Source organism: Pagrus pagrus, assembly GCF_965226575.1.
Source record: "Pagrus pagrus genome assembly, chromosome: 20".
Classification (NCBI taxonomy): domain Eukaryota; kingdom Metazoa; phylum Chordata; class Actinopteri; order Spariformes; family Sparidae; genus Pagrus; species Pagrus pagrus.
Genome location: NC_140207.1, coordinates 18078385 through 18094504, shown reverse-complemented (window position 1 = coordinate 18094504; position 16120 = coordinate 18078385). Strand labels below are relative to the sequence as shown.

The window sequence follows — 16120 nt, the reverse complement described above, 5'->3', positions numbered from 1 at the left end:
TGAGATTGAGAGACGGGAAGCCACAGAGAGGAGGAAGGCAGAAATACAATGGCTACATTTACTGCTTTTACTGTAAACACATCTGTAACGTGCTTTTTAATCTGCTCTGGTTTAGATTTTAATCAGCTTAACCATCTTTATGAGCTGTCATAATCATATATTAATAAAGTCTGGGCTGTTGCAATAGCTACCAGGTGCACCTTCCTCTCTGACTGAGCCAGGTTACCTCTGACACCAGAAAGAAAAAAAGTAAGTAATGATGTCTTGCCAGCAGCGGTTCATGCAAACCTATTGCCGATCTTGATAAAAAACCTGATAGATGATGTATAGCGAGCAGAGCAGTACTTCCTGGTTGATCTCGTTAGGTTAGTCGATCAGCAGAAAATATATTGCAAACATTTTGACAATCGGTTCATTGTTCCTGTCACTGTTTCCTGTTCTTCAACTGAGAGGATTTACTTCTCTTCTTTTCTCTGCTTTACATTATTATAAAGAGGGCGTCAACTAACAATTACTTTAATAAGACTATTGAATGTTCACAATTAATCAGGTCATTGTTTAGTCATCACAAACCAGAGAACAAAAGCCACATCTTTGAATTGCTTGTTCTGTCCAACCAATGGTCCAAAACCCAAAGACTCTCAATTTACTATCATAAATGACATAATAAAGCAGAAAATCCTCACATTTAAGGCTGGAACCAGCAAATGTTTGATATTTTTGCTAAAAAAATGACTGAATCGATTAATCAGTTAACAAAATAGTGGGTGATTAATTTTCTTTCAATTAACTATTATTTTTACTTTGGACTTCTGCTCTGACAAAATAAGAAAGAATATACCTTTTTTTTATACCTTTTCTTTAGACCAGGGTCCTCCGGGGGCCCTGCCCTGCATGTTTTAGATGTTTCCCTGCCCCGACACATCTGATTCAAATGAAAAGAGGCTTCAGCAGAGCTTGATGACGGGCTGATCATTTGAATCAAGTGTGTCAGAGCCAGAAACATTTAAAACCTGTCCCCAGGGGTCCCCAGATGATTAAAGAGCGCTGCTTTAGACTATTAGATTAATCAATCAATTAGAAATATAGTCATCAGATTAATCAGTAATGATTGATAAAAAATAAGTGCTTCTTGCAAATCCTCCCTAAAAAGAAAGGTGTGACAGCCTCGTTTTTTTAAGATGATCATTATTATAACATGAAGCTAATTTAAATGTTGTGTCAAGTGTGAATCATCAAAAAGTAACAAACATTTCTTGGCCAGGTCAGTTTTGTGAGGAAAAAGCAACGTTTTTTAAACTGATATCAGCTGAAACTTGCAGCAAGCTGATACAGAGTATTTGCACATCTCAACAGTTGCCTGGATTACCAAAATACCAAAATCTGGTCATTTGTCTTTGAGGCAGCAGTGTCTGTGCATATAAACACCACCAGCGAGGAAAGAACAAACTGCACTGCAGGGAGAGGAGGATGTGTGCGAGGCGGGGGGAAGTCTGGTGTCGTGTTCTGAATTTCTCACCTGGATCTCGATCTTTGCCCTGTAAACACAGAGAGAGAAAGTTACACACCGAAACGTGCGCGTGCAGACACACAAACAAACACACGCTTGTATGAATAGGAATGTTTCATCCACTGCTCCGTCACCAGCGCACACAAACATCACCGCTATGGCCTAAGTGTAACCTACATCCCCTTCTGTTACCTTATAGCTCGCTGAATCAATTATTAGTTATACTCTTATAGAAGTGAGGTACGTTCGGACACACGGCCTGATGCTATACGAGCACACCCTCCTACTGCTGCACACACTGTTAATATTCCAGCCCAGCCTTCTATCTCTTCTATACAGACCTCATGCGGCGGGCCTTACGTGGACAGCACTACATTAACATCGCATGCACAGACACAACAGGCAGACTACTGTGTGTCCCGCTGCAGGAGAAATATTTCCAAGTTGCAGAGAGAAGTTAAACTGGTGTGATTTTAAAGGGCAAGTACGGATATTTTTTTTTAATTATGACTTTGATTGAGGTAAGGGTGGAAAAATACATGTAGACAACTGACAGTGAGTATTTTTCACAAGTTTTTCACATTTAATAGACAACAACTAATCAGCGAATCGAGAAAATAGTCAACAGATTAATCAACAATGAAAATGATTGTTAGCTGCAGCCCTACAAAACTGCATTACTGCTATAGATACTTCTACCTTCAATAATAACAGTACAACACAATGTATAAATCCACTCGTTTTGTGCGCATTGCAGCTGGTGGAAAAGTTTCTGCTGTTTTAAAAAAGTTTGTATTTCGTATTGTGACTTTGTGTTTGGCACCTTTAAGTTCACAAAGCACACGTCTCATTAGTCACTATACAGAGCCTAACACCGTAAACAAACTCAGGGCCACAGGGACACTTGTCAATTTCACCTCGGTTATGTGTTTCTGCTGCTGCGATGGGATGGCTTGTGCAGTTTTAGCCTCAGTTATTGGCATTCTCCTTAAGTAAATTATTCTAAGCTCAGTCTAATTTCCTGCTCGGGGATGCTTGTGAGAACTGCAGCAGTAAAGCACACACACAACGGTTTCACAAAACACTAGACACTAGACACAACTCGGGGTAAATCTGCAAAAACAAGCTTGTTTCTTCGCGTCAGGTAGGCTGCAGCGAGTTAAGTCAATTGGAGTCTCCTTGGCAAATAGCTGCAGGAGAGAGCAGCCTTCAAAGTGCAGCAAAGCTTTGGAGAGGAGGTGAACGGCAGACACAGACGGTATACACATCAACACAGACACACACACAGACACACACACGCACAGCAGCAGCTCACCTGAGTTCTGACGGAGCCGGGATCTGAAAGAAGTTTGAGAACAGGCATAGTGAATGACGGGTTAGCCGGTGCACGCAAACACTCGCACACACTCGTTGGTACAAGGCAACACTCCCTCATTAGTGGAGAAGGCGGACGCTCGTGTCTGACCGTGGTTCGCTTTGTTTTGCTGTGCTGCCACTACCTGACAGCCGGGATAGAGGAGGTAACGAGGCTGGGGGAGGTGGAGAGGGATGGTGGGGGGGGGGGAGGCAGACCTGAGGTTTTTGCTCCACCAGTTTCTTTCATTGGCTCCCTGAGGGACAGGTTACACCCCCTAGACACACACTAGCGCACACCTTTGCGTACACACACACTCATAGTCCTGTACCTGTACAAACAGAGCAATTGCATAAGCATACCTCCACACGCACACACACTAGCTAGCTGTCAGAGAGCCACAAATATATGTGCTGTACCTACAGTACCTATACACACACACACACACACACACACACACACACACACACACACTCTTCTCTCAGTGGGCCTGTTGTTCCTGAAGTGAACTTTGACCCGTTACGCAAACATCTGTCGAGGGAGCTGATAACAGAGACAAATGCAGGTAAACAACGTCTTATCTCTGACACATACATACACACGCACACACACACACACACACACACACACACACACACACACATACGTACATAGCCCTCTACTATGGCTGTGTGTTTGTGCAGCCCTGCAGGTGTATTGGCAAAATCTGTTGATGCAGACATTGTGAGCGTTAGAGTAAATAAAGTCCAATGTCGATCGGTGGTGAAAGTAGTAAAACTATAAAGACAAATTAAAATGTCTCCCATCCCTGTTCCTGAAATTTAAGACTTCTAGAAAATACTGGTACATGTTCGTGTGCCAGCAGAGGGTGAATACTGTGCAGAGTAATGACAGTGGGAATGCAAACCGACATCCCAGTCTTCAGCAGCTCTGAAGCCGCCGGTGTCGCCCAAATCTACTCAGGTACACATTGTGCCCAGGTGGGCCTGGCAGTGGCGTTATTGCCTCTGCGACCTGATAGCACCATGACAGATGCCAGGTCCAACAGGAGCTGGCAGCTTGCCACGGGGAATAGAACACACACACATGCAATTGTGGCACGCGGCGTTACGGGTGCAGGCTGTGCTCGCCTGGTTTTAAAAAAAACAGCTTGCAGAGTTTTAGTGCTCTGAGAACACAAGCATGCACTTTCAAGACCTAAAAGAAGTTCCCCACAAACAAAAAGTGTTTTTTTCACCTCTTTGCGCTCTCTATCTCTCACACGCTCACACGCATGCAGAGGACATGCTAAGCTGGTTTCTGAAGACCTTCCTTTCATTCCACACGTCTGAAGTTTTCCCTCCGTTTCTTTCAGAGCTGTCAGCGCTCCTGCACAGGGAGCTGAGTGACAGATACACAACAGGGGCATAATAAAAAAGTCAGGAGTTTCTTAAAACTCCTCAGTAAAACTACTATTAAGCTTTGGGGATCGGTGCAATGATACACAGTGACAGTTGCCTTTAAGGTTCTCTGAAGTGTCAAACCCACCCAGGGAAGCGGGGGAGCGTTTGAATGAATATCTGCAATACTGATCCGATATTTGGATGACCTTGTTTGGGAGAAATAAGGGCACGTTTTTGAAAGTTTTTTATTTATTTGTGCCAAACTCTCCAGTTTCCTCAATTCCACTCGATCCTTTTCAGAATGTCCCTTTGTAGCGTCTTTTCACCACAGTGCAACAAATCACCCTCGAACACATAATTAGTCACATCAGATGCTCATGCATCAGGGTTACGCACCATTGTGTGTCATCTGTCATCATGCTCACACTGCTATCAAAGTGCTTTTGTGTTCATACAATTAGATTTCATATGTCCCTTGAAAACATTTTGTTCAGTGACAAATCGTTAACAGGAGACTTGTTGCAGACTAGACTGATATGAGGCAATAAAGTGAGAGACTTTGGTCGTGTTTGTGTGTGTAAAGCAGTGGTGTGTTACCTGTTTTTCCACAGCAGCCAAAGCGGCCAAGGCATTCTTTATGGGCACCTAAACCGCACTTGGAGCAAAGGTAGCCCTGGTAAAAGACGCCCCTACAGACAGAGAAATGGGATAAGTCATTACATGGTTTGCTTGATTGCATACAGAGTAGCAGGAGTTCATCGATATCACGAACAGAAAAAATACTGTAATGCTTAGATCCAAGTTGCAGTCAACAGGTGTCGGAGTGTAGGTTGCTAGCCTCGAGGACACAATGGTGACTTTCATACTGTAACACACAGATAGTGGAAGGGAGTATAATACCGACTGAAAAGGTCAGGCTTTATACCAACAGTCTACATCCAGTGGGTCAAACTATTGGACAGATCGCTGTGAAAAATGGACAGACTTGTCCCCCTCTGGTTGAGTTGTGCTGACTTCGGTGACTTAACATTCCTCTTACCTAGCTGTCATTAGGGGTTTATATTACTACTTAAAACATTAATATTGTAATACACATGTGATAATATCGTGTGAATAATCCAGCGAAGACATTCAGCCTTGGTTGCTTTTTCATTGGTAATTGAGCATAGTTATTCTTTCTGCACACTTTTTTTTTAAAGTTAAGGCTACAGACTGTCCACACCTCCCTACACTTGTGTTTGGAGGGTCATGTATTTGCAAAAAAAGAGACAAAACACAGTAAACAAAATTAAAGATAGATTTGATGTTTTGGGGTCTTTTTCTACGCCTATGGCGATAATATTGTCTCAATTGGCCTCAATAATGGTGTAGTGAATATAGGCTTTCCTGACAGCCCTAGTTGGAATGCTAACATGCTTTACTGATGGTGAACACATCATACTGTTGCAGCACTAGGCCACTGTCATTGTTTTAATGAGCATTTTATTTCTGCAGGTTTTTTATTTGAATCCAGTCACAAGTCAAACAGTCCTGATTCCCTTGTTGATAACGGTAATGTCTTGCTTGTAAAGAAAATGTCAGCTCCATTTCACTTTCTTCCTATATCTGCTGATGATGTGTCTAGAGAATTGAAACAGCTGGACCCAAAGAAATCTGCCGGTCCTGATCAGCTTGAACCCTACTTTCTTAAGTTGGCTGCAGACTTCATTGCTCAGCCTTTATCAAATTTGTATAACCTGAGTCTTCTTAATAGTGAGGTCCCAAGTATATGGAAGTCTGCCTTTGTTCTTCCCCTGCTAAAAGGGGGAGATCCCTCAATTGTGAACAACTACAGGCCAATTTCGAAGCTGTGCATTTTAGCAAAGGTCTTCGAAAGACTTGTTAGCAATCAATTAAAGGATTTCCTTGATGAAACTAGCACCTTATCAATATACCAATCTGGCTTTAGGAAAAAGCATAGCACTGTTTCTGCAGCCCTTTAGGTTCTAAACAACATCATTGAAGCGCTGGATGTAAAGAAAGTATGTGTAGCCTTATTTATTGACTTATCCAAGACGTTTGACACCGTCAATCATAATATCCTGATTGATATACTGCACAAAGTGGGCTTATCTGAGCACGCAGTTTCTTGGTTCAGAAATTATTTATCGGGCAGATCACAGTGTGTCCAGATGGCAGGGTCCTCATCAACATTTTTGAATGTTTTGAAGGGGGTACCACAAGGGTCGGTGTTAGGACCCATTTTGTTTTCAATCTATATAAATGATCTTTGCAATAATTTGTCAGATGCCCTCTATCATTTTTATGCAGACGACACAATAATTTATTGTTTTGCATCGTCTGTTGTGCAAGCTTTCACAATTTTACAGTCGGCCTTTGATGTTGTTCAGGCCCGTCTGCAAAGGCTGATGCTGGTTTTGAACACTGAGAAGACGAAGGTTACGATGTTTTCCAGGGCTACTGTGCAGGTGAAAAATCTTCCTGTTTTAACCTGTCAAGGTACAGCCATTGAGCTGGTCTCGTCCTATAAGTACCTGGGTTTCCATGTTGATGAACGTCTAACTTTCAAGTACCATATTTCAAGCTTAGTTTCTAAACTTAAGGTAAAATTGGGCTTTTACTTTAGGAATAGATCTTGCTTCTCTTTTGGAGCCAGGAAACACCTTGTGTCAGCAACCTTTCTTCCACTGCTTGATTATGGTGATGTACTGTACATGCATGCTCCAGTCACATGTCTACGTTCTCTGGATACTGTGTATCATTGTGCCCTGAGGTTTGTCACTGGATGCAAAAATTTGACCCATCATTGCACCTTGTACAAAATAGCTGAATGGTCATCCCTGTCTGTCAGGAGATCCACTCACTGGTTGACTTTTATTCATAAAGCTCTACTTGGGATGGTCCCTTCCTATCTCGGTATTCACCTTGTTAGGAATCATGGACATTACAGGCTACGCTCCACTGGCTTTTTTACTCTAACTGTCCCCCGTGTTTTCTCAGAACTAGGGAAAAAGGCATTTCATTTTGCTGCCCCCTCTGCATGGAACTCTCTGCAAGATGAATTAAAATTGTCGAACCTGATCCCTCTTGATAACCTTGTTAAGATTCTTAAAACTAAGGAACTCAAAAGCATTGGGCTCTGTCACTGTTTTTAAATCAGATGTTGCACCTCCTTTAATCTATCCCTAATAATTTCATTTTTATTTATTGGACTATTGTTATTTATCTGTATTACTGCTGGTAATTGTGATTTTGCTGCCTCTTGGCCAGGTCGCTTTTGAAAAAGAGATTCTACATCTCAATAAGCTTTACCTGGTTAAATAAAGGTTAAATAAAAAAATAAAATAAAAAATACCTCCTAAACAACAGTATTTATTGCTGTTACTAGACCACTATCCATGAAAGAAAGCTGTGGTCCAATCAGATTGCAGCTCTTTTGTAAACTGTAACTAAATTGAGATCTTTGCTATTCCACCAACCCCAAGGTTGATCCCATCTACTTTTGTTAATCTTTAAGTGGTTAAAATCTGAACCTTTCAGACAAGGTTTGATCGCACTTATCGGGTAAAAAAATGAATCCACTACTGGAATACACAGTACTTTCTCAGTTCAGATATGGGTCAGTCTTAGAGGTCTTCAAAGTTGAAGGCTGAATTCCAAATCCAGGCTGTTCCACCTCGGCCAGCTCAGCAGCACTAGGCCACCAGCCAGAATTGAACATTTTCTACTAAGTCCAAAACAGATGTGGCAGGTAGTTAACCCAAAAAACTGTATCAGCTCATATCTAATAAAGACTGAAAAGAAGACACTGACTTACTGGTGTAAATGATGTGCGCACACAGACACGTGCACGCAGAGATGGAAGCAGCAGTGTGTCGTTCTGTTTCCATTTGCATAACCATCTCAGAGGCCCTAATTAAAATGACATGAAAGTAAAGACTGCTTTGCTCCGCTCTCCAGCTAATTGTCTGTTTAACCTCTTTGAGAAACCTAGCGTGGAGTTAAAGTGCAGGTACACTGTTATTTTTTTTGCTCACTTCAGAACCGCAGGGTGTGTGTTGCACTGGGAGACGTGTGTCTGAACATGATTTGAACCAACAGGACACCGCTCTTATGAAACCTTCAGGATTCTCATGAAATCACATGAAAGGAAATATTTTTGGTATTCAAACTTCTCCGAGACACTTTGCTGAATATTTGTATGCTGCACGATTCCTGATTAATCATATAATGCCTCAGCAAGCCTGTGCTCTTGTTAATATTATCATAAAGCATAATAAGTGTTTCCAATTATAAAGCACACTAGAGATCAGATTAGATACATAAGATCTGGTGTTTTCATGTTGTTCCTCCAAGAAACACACAAAGAAGAATGGTGTTTGGAAGTTTCTTTTTGCCGTAGGTTTTATAAAATAGTGTCATATACGTCTTAAAATCCCAAAATAAAATATCAATATCAGTCGTCACAATGACACCGCCCAAAGGAACAATCATTATTTACACAGAAGCCTGAGAAATAACCAAGCAGCAGCCAAAAAAAATAATGAAACACTGCATTTCAGAGGCTTCTTGATACCTTCCCTGCATTATTCTTGTTTTTCTTATATCTTATCCTGAGAAAAACGTCGGTGAATTCAGCGCCCGGCTCTGTATATTCACAGTGCAATAACCTTGTCCCCTTTCCCCATCCATCGCCTTGAAGAAGTGCTGAAGTGTGACAGACATTTTTCTTTGCCGTCCTCGGTAGGTAAAACCACTCAGTCGTTCCCGATGTGAGAAAGACCATGAGGCGCAGTCCTCCTCGGGGATACCATTCAGCAAATTCAAAAGAAACTTTGTGTTGGGAAAGGCACATGTGCAGAGGAAGAGAGGAGTTAAAGGAAAGTGACGAATAGATTGTTAGGGTACACTGGAGAGGAGAAGGAGGAGCGGAGGTCTTTCAAAGGAGTCCCGATAGTTGTTTGAAGGGAGAGGGTCCGCATCTCGTCCTCAGTCTTTATGTTTGACGGTAGCCTTGAAGAGATTTGTGTGCTGCTTCCAGTGTGTGTGTGTGTGTGAGAGAGATAGAGAGAGAATAATAACTGGCCTCTCACCTCAGCAGCATGTGGCAAGAGTTGCAGGAGGTGATCCTTTCAAAGGTGTGCATATTAAACTCATGGAAGTTGTTGGCGGCGTTCTCAGGATGAATGTTGGATCTGAAACAGACAAACAACAAACATTAGAGCCATAAAAACATGTTTAAAAGAAGGATGTGAAATGGTGATTCTACTGTAAGGACTGCTGTGTCTCTGAAATGTCACTAGATTGGGAACATCTGACCAAATAATCGAACCTTCCCTCTTATATTTTGCATATGTTTTAAGTAAGCGTGCCACTCGTGCAAACGTTAGTGCTGTTCATTTTCTGAAATGATTCTGTCTCTTCATTTATGGTCATTTATACGTCTCATAAAAGTGTATGTATGCATTAAGAGAAATGATGGCATTTTGTGGAGAGTATTACATTAAAGATGAGGAGGTAGTTGTCAGACTTATTGTATGGGGCTGCGATTATCAGGAGACCTCATGTGATATAGAAATTAACCCCTGTCATCAGTGTTCGTGTGGCGCTTTTGCACGGGACAAAGTCTGTATTTTACTCGCATTTACTGGCATTATCTCCTGAATATGACGTCAAGGCTCAGTGTAACATCTGTCTGTTACTACTACCACATTACTAACATAGCTTGGAGTTGATCTGCCCTCGTTCTCCATGTGTTAGAAGCATAAACACACATATACAGCTCATTTAGATCAAGTAAAAAGATGCTTAGTGGTTGTACTTGAATATGACAACCTTGTGTTGCTCCTAACCTTCTCTGTCATTGCCGTTAAACAACAATTTAGCCGATATCACAGCACAGCTGTTGGCTGCTGTTAAACATATTATGAGCCACGATTAAATGTCTTGCTTGTTCAGTTGTCCGACAACAGAAAATAGATCTTTAAAGAGAAATGCAACTCTTTATTTGAACGATACTAATATTATCACATGACATCAGGATGGTAGGTTACATGTGGTGGAATTTTACTTTACAAATTCTGGACATGGCAGATTCACACGGGACTAAAATCACAGACATCTTTTGTGATTATTACAAATTACTAGAGTTCCCCAGGAAACACTATTCCCAATGCGAATAGGGCTCAAGACTGTAGATCAATATGCTCAGTGAGGTGAACACAGCATGCTGAATGAGAGAAGATGTGTTTTTTTATTTTCATCTCATTTTCTGCACATCCCTCTGTTTGCATTTTCAAGGTTAAAAACATTGTTTTAAACATTGCATTGCTTTTTACACTGATTCCTTACCTAAAATCACGACTGTATCACATGCTAATGCAGTTCAAGAGGGGACTTCTTCAAAACACCATCTTGTTTATGAACTATCGGTGCCAGAAAGAACCGCATTCATCAACTATTAAGTCAGAAAATCAAATCCAGAGGACAAGAAATAATCAAAGCCTTCACAAGAAGGATGCAAAACTGCTCTTTTCTTGCATTCAAAGTGCAGCGTCAGCTCGATTTCAAGTGTCGGAGTGTCCTTGAATGCACCACAGAGTTTTCAATATAGTCTCTGCTCCTGCACCTGATTTACTACATGTCAATACTATGACGTGTGGTACTCAATAAAAACTCATTAGATGATGGTCTTGATGTCCAGGGTCAGCATTTAAAGCTCCCTTTAACACATACAGGTAACGCTGATGATATTGTGCTGTGTGCGCTCAGTACATAGGAGCAGTTGGACCAAGCTGTAAGTTAAACACTGACCACTATAGTAAGTTGTAGCAGAAGTTAAAGATGAGCCCGAATCACGTCAATTTAAAGGGCAAAATAAAAAACTGTAAAAAAAAAAAAAAGTGTTCTTCACTTATAATTGCAGCCAACAAACTCAGTAACATTTCACTGATACAGTTCTTTGAAGTGGGAAGGACAGAATTGCAAGTAGACAGGCTGAGCTCTGCTTGAAATGAACACAGGAGGGTTCTCGGCCCCCTGGGACACGGATGCATGTGTGTGTGTGTGCGATTGATGTGTGTGCGTACAGTATGTGTGTGAGGGAGAAAGAGAGAGAGGGGATTTGCCCAAGTTGGCCTGCAGCGCAAATGTTTATTTCAAAATTGAACAGGTCTTCCTTTGTTTTTCACCGTTTCAGCAGCTCCACATGATGACATCGTTCGGTAAGCTGTTTGCTTAATATGCACAGGTGCTACTTTTTTAATAATTAGTTCAACTGAAGCTCTACAACGTGTTTTCTAGAATATAGGACGCACAGCGCTGAGATGGAAGAAACAGAGACAGAGGACTTCAGTGGTGTCCTCTCCTCTGTACTGGGGTCAACCAATACATCGGCTTAGTACTGAAGATTGTTATTATCTAAAAATGGCATACTACTGACAAGAAAGAGGGCCCACTTCATGATAAAAATAATATATATATGTGTTGCTATGGTGTGGTTATAACTTATCTTACTGTATTTCTGAGTCTCTGGAAGGATGAAGTGGCCACTCTCTGCAGTTCAAGCAACAGTTTGTCTTTTCTTTCCCGCTCGCTGTTCGTGGAGCGGCGTGTCGACGCACCCCTCGGGGCGGCTAAATCTCAGTCAGGCAGCATGTGCGAAAACAACTTTTCAGTTATAAGTCATCACGCATTTCTGCGGGAGCCCGTAATTATCGAGCAACGCCTCTCTATTCGCGATGCTCGTTAATTCCGCCCCGAAAGCCATCGTTTTTCTCACATCACAGAGCGCCTCATCGTCCTAATCCCCTTCTTCACGCTTAAGGTACGCTGCTTTCCTTTGGAGGTAGCAAATGATATTTCACAGATTCTTTTCTTTTTTCTTTTCATTATTCACTTGTTTCTCAGTTCTTGTTTCTACAAGTTCATCATGCCCTTAACCAACTGTCACTGTCGTCTATGAATAACCGAATCTGTTAACAGGTGTCTCAGCTCGAACTCCAGGAGGTACAGGAAGGAGGATGTTGTTTTTCTAATCATATAATTAGTGAGGAAATCATCAATTCTACATGGATTGTCTATAACTATGTTAGTAGTTATAGTATAACTATAACTACTATGTTCTAAATGTTGTTTTTTGACTTAGAAATATTTGGGTATCGACATTAAAGAGGCAATATGTAAGAAAAACAACTGAAATTATCACCAGAATGTGAATAATAACAGTTTTGACATTATGATGTCTATGTTTTGCGTTGCAGCTGTATACCAACTGGTGTTAGCTGTCCTGGTCCAAGCTCTTGTGCTGTTGGTGTAAACGCTTTCCTGGTCCTGAGCTCCCAGTCCGAACCGCTAGCTTCACTGCTCACTGAGCTGACAAGCTAAGGGCAGCTACAGTTAGCAGCAGTTAGTGGTTACTCTGGTGATATGCTGCCGCCTGTTTATTTTGAGTATCTGCCAGGTGGTTATTTCTTCCATGTTGCACCTTTAAAGGTTTACTGCATCAGTTTGGTATTGTGCTTGGGTAAAGTTCGGAGACCTCACAGAGAGATATGTATAAAAGAATTGAAGCAACAGAAGGCAAGATATCCTGACCTTTACATTAGCGTCATGCATTCGATGTACTATTAGTAAGCGCGTACTACTCTGCTTTACTGTGCACTCTGTCAATATCTTTCTGGTGCCGATATGATGAGACAAATTCCTGCACACCTCTTGGTTGTGATGAATCAAGTCATTCTAATTTCATCGAATTTCATGGTTTGAAATGAGGGAATTGAGTCCTGGCCCCCCGACTGCTGATCAAACCCCCGGCTTTAAAATAATTCACTCTAACAAGTCAAATCTTCACAAACCTTCACGTACTAGAAGATCTGAACTTTTCGTTTTTTTTAACTCATAAAAACCATATCAATTTGACACACTTTTGTCCAGTGTTGAATGAACTGTGCTTCAGACCGCAGCGTCTACAGTGATATTAACATCTAGATGTATCTGCCACAGTTACTGTTACATTTTACCCAGTGAAATATGTCTGGCCTGTTTTTTTTTTTTCAAAACCATCAAAGACAGCGGAAGACAATTAGTCAGTTATTCATCTTTCTTGGCTCTGTGAGTGAAATGTTATCTTCCCGTTGTCACTCTTGGCATCAGTTTGTCAGCTTAAATGAATTTGGATCCCGTTCAGGATGTGGACCGGTTGATGCAGTTTAACTACATACATCTGACACTGACACTAAACTGAACTGTGCTCTCTGAGTATTAAGCATTAAATGTTTTTTTTCTGCATTTTTGTGCTTTTTCACACAAGATTTTTAAAAGCGAGCAACCTCTAATCTGCTCATCCTTTTGTCTCTTGTCCCTCATAAATCTTCGAGCAGCCTAACTTGAATAACTGGACGGGCAAATTGTGCTCTTTGATGCTGTGACAAAATACAGCTGAGGCAAAAAGACACACTCTTATCACACTGTCACGCATCAACTCACACAGTCACAGACAAAACACACTCACATGGCCATGCCAAACTGCTCCAGCCACTTCTTTTTCAGCTCTTTGGTCTTGAAGAAGAATTCAAAGCCGCTCTGGCCCTGGTTATGAGTGAGGTAGAATCCGTAGGACCACTGCAACGAGAGAGAAACGCACACACACATTTTGAGACGGGAAATAAAACAGAGGCGAATAAATAAATCGAGGGTTTGAGTGAGAGACAAATGGAGCGGGAGGAGGGCTGGAGCTGAAGGAGACAGGATGCAGGGAGACAGATGGAGACAAAGAGATGCAAAATGAAAGAGGGATGCCTCGGGGAGAGCAAACACAAAGGCTGAAGGGCTGGAGGGCGGCAGAACTGACAGACAGAGACAAAACAGAGAGGAAGGGCATGAAGGAGAAGAGGAAACGAGCGTGAGGTAGCTGTGCCATATAACTGCTGGGCATCAGACAGCATGCACAGACCCAAGAAGTGAGTGGGCCTGTAATCATCCACCATTATCCACTTCAAAGGCTAAATATTTGTCTATTAGCCTTTGTGTCAACACATGCCTCTGTTTTTTCAAGACAGCATCACTAAACAGATGCTTGAGAGATGCACTTTTTATGGCTCCTGGTTGTGATTTTGAACTTCTAGCGCTCGGCTCCGAAGGCTTAAAAAACATGCCAAGCTGTCAGGGAAGCTCATCTCTTCTATCGAAAGAAAAGAGAATAGGAAAGCGGTGCTCTACAGAGGCATTCCCAGTGGACGCCGAGACTTAGGCTCAGCAAAGATATCTCCAGCTACCAATTTGTTAGGAGACGGAAGAGTTGTTTGTCTGTCTTTCTGTCAGTTTCGATCTTTTCTTGCTTGGTTCACCTTTGGCATTTAAAAGGATCACCCGCCCAGGTGTTTCTTTATTGATCTTACTAAAATATAATCAGGCTGACCATTAATAAAGGGGGTTCACCGTGTAAGTCAATGTGAGAGTTGTTTGAGAGACATTATTGATATTAAACCTGGAATTCTTAAACTTGAGTATGACTTATGTCTGTTTTCTGAGCTTCACAGGTCAGACACAGGGAGTGTAAAGTCCGGCCTCTTGGCGCTTAACCTTATATCAAACCTGGCCCTTCTGATAAAGTCGTTCAAATAGTCCTGCCTTACAAATCACACAACGTCTTAATGAATTTGATCATTTGTTGTTATAAAAATATAGCTTGCTGAAGCTTTGATTCATCACTTCCTGCTGCAAAGACTCAAACTATCGTCGTTAGCGTGAAAAATGAGTTCATTTCAACTGTTGCTCCGAAGTTTCCTGCTGCTGTGTACCTCACTTCTGCAACGATTAGACTTTAAGGTTATTTGGCTTTACCTCCGTCTGACTCGCATGTAAATGTGGTTATTCTGCTTCTGTGATGAAGCTTCTCGTTGCTGCTTCCCTCCGACAGCCACTGTCATCTTTAGCATTTCCATAATAAATATGTGATCAAACAAACTGCGTCATATCCATCATGTCGGAGGTGAATGACACTGAGGTGGCTGAAAGTTTCATAAAAAAAAGCAAACTATATAAGCCCATATGTGTCTGAGCCTCCTAATGTCTGCTATTCACAACATCATTATTGCCCAAATCATTGTTTCCTGGCACGCAGTAGATATCATTCCTCATTATGATTGGCAATATTTTTCACCATTTGGCACTTAGTATTCACCGTGTGTGTGTGTGTGTGTGTGTGTGTGTGTGTGTGTGTAGGGAGGCCCAAAGCGAGGTTTAATGATAACACCATCTGGGAGGAGGCAGACTGTTCTAGTCCGACACTGTTTCAGTATTATGCTGGTAAATGAACAAGACAATGTAAAACATGTGCCGGAACAAGCTCGTACCAAATTATTTAAGAGTCTTTTCTGTCGATTACTGTGTTTGTCTGCGTTATGAGCCGGAAAGATGTTTCCGTGTAGTTCATTTCGGCGGCACATCGGGGGATTCGGAGCAACAAAAGGCGGCCGTGGGATGCCGAGGTCGGTACAGGTGCGCTTATAAAAAACACCGTCGAGGAGCGAGTTAACTCAATTTTGACTCTTTTTTACGAACCTGCGTTTATCTGATAAATTGTTATGGGTGCTCATTATGCTGAAGTAGCGCTGTTAATTGGTTTGTCAGGAGTCCAACATGGTGTCTGAGCTTTGCTGACTCAGTCATAAAGAGGCAATAATGGACTCAACGGTGCAAGACCTCCCTCCATTATAGCTGATTGGTTGTTATATGAGATGCTTGTTTTGTTCTTTTTTTTTATGTTACAGGATGTACAGACGTTCACTCTGCTGTGGTGTTTTCTCACTGTATATTACTGCAGCAGAGAAAGAGTCAGAGTAGAAATGCCCGCTGCATTGTGTATGAAGCCCT

The 16120-nt window shown here is 41.8% G+C and overlaps 1 protein-coding gene across 2 annotated transcripts in view; it reads right to left on the bottom strand.

Moving 5' to 3' along the window:
* vav3 (vav guanine nucleotide exchange factor 3) overlaps positions 1 to 16120 on the bottom strand; it is a 102590-nt gene that overhangs the window by 23389 nt on the left and 63081 nt on the right. For both annotated transcript variants that reach the window (XM_084339946.1, XM_084339947.1), the window contains exons 15-19: positions 13758 to 13867; positions 9340 to 9441; positions 4844 to 4935; positions 2826 to 2848; positions 1520 to 1538 (exon numbers count right to left, since the gene is read on the bottom strand). In XM_084339946.1, coding sequence (XP_084196072.1) covers positions 1520 to 1538; positions 2826 to 2848; positions 4844 to 4935; positions 9340 to 9441; positions 13758 to 13867 — 346 coding nt within the window. The remainder of the gene's footprint in view (positions 1 to 1519; positions 1539 to 2825; positions 2849 to 4843; positions 4936 to 9339; positions 9442 to 13757; positions 13868 to 16120) is intronic.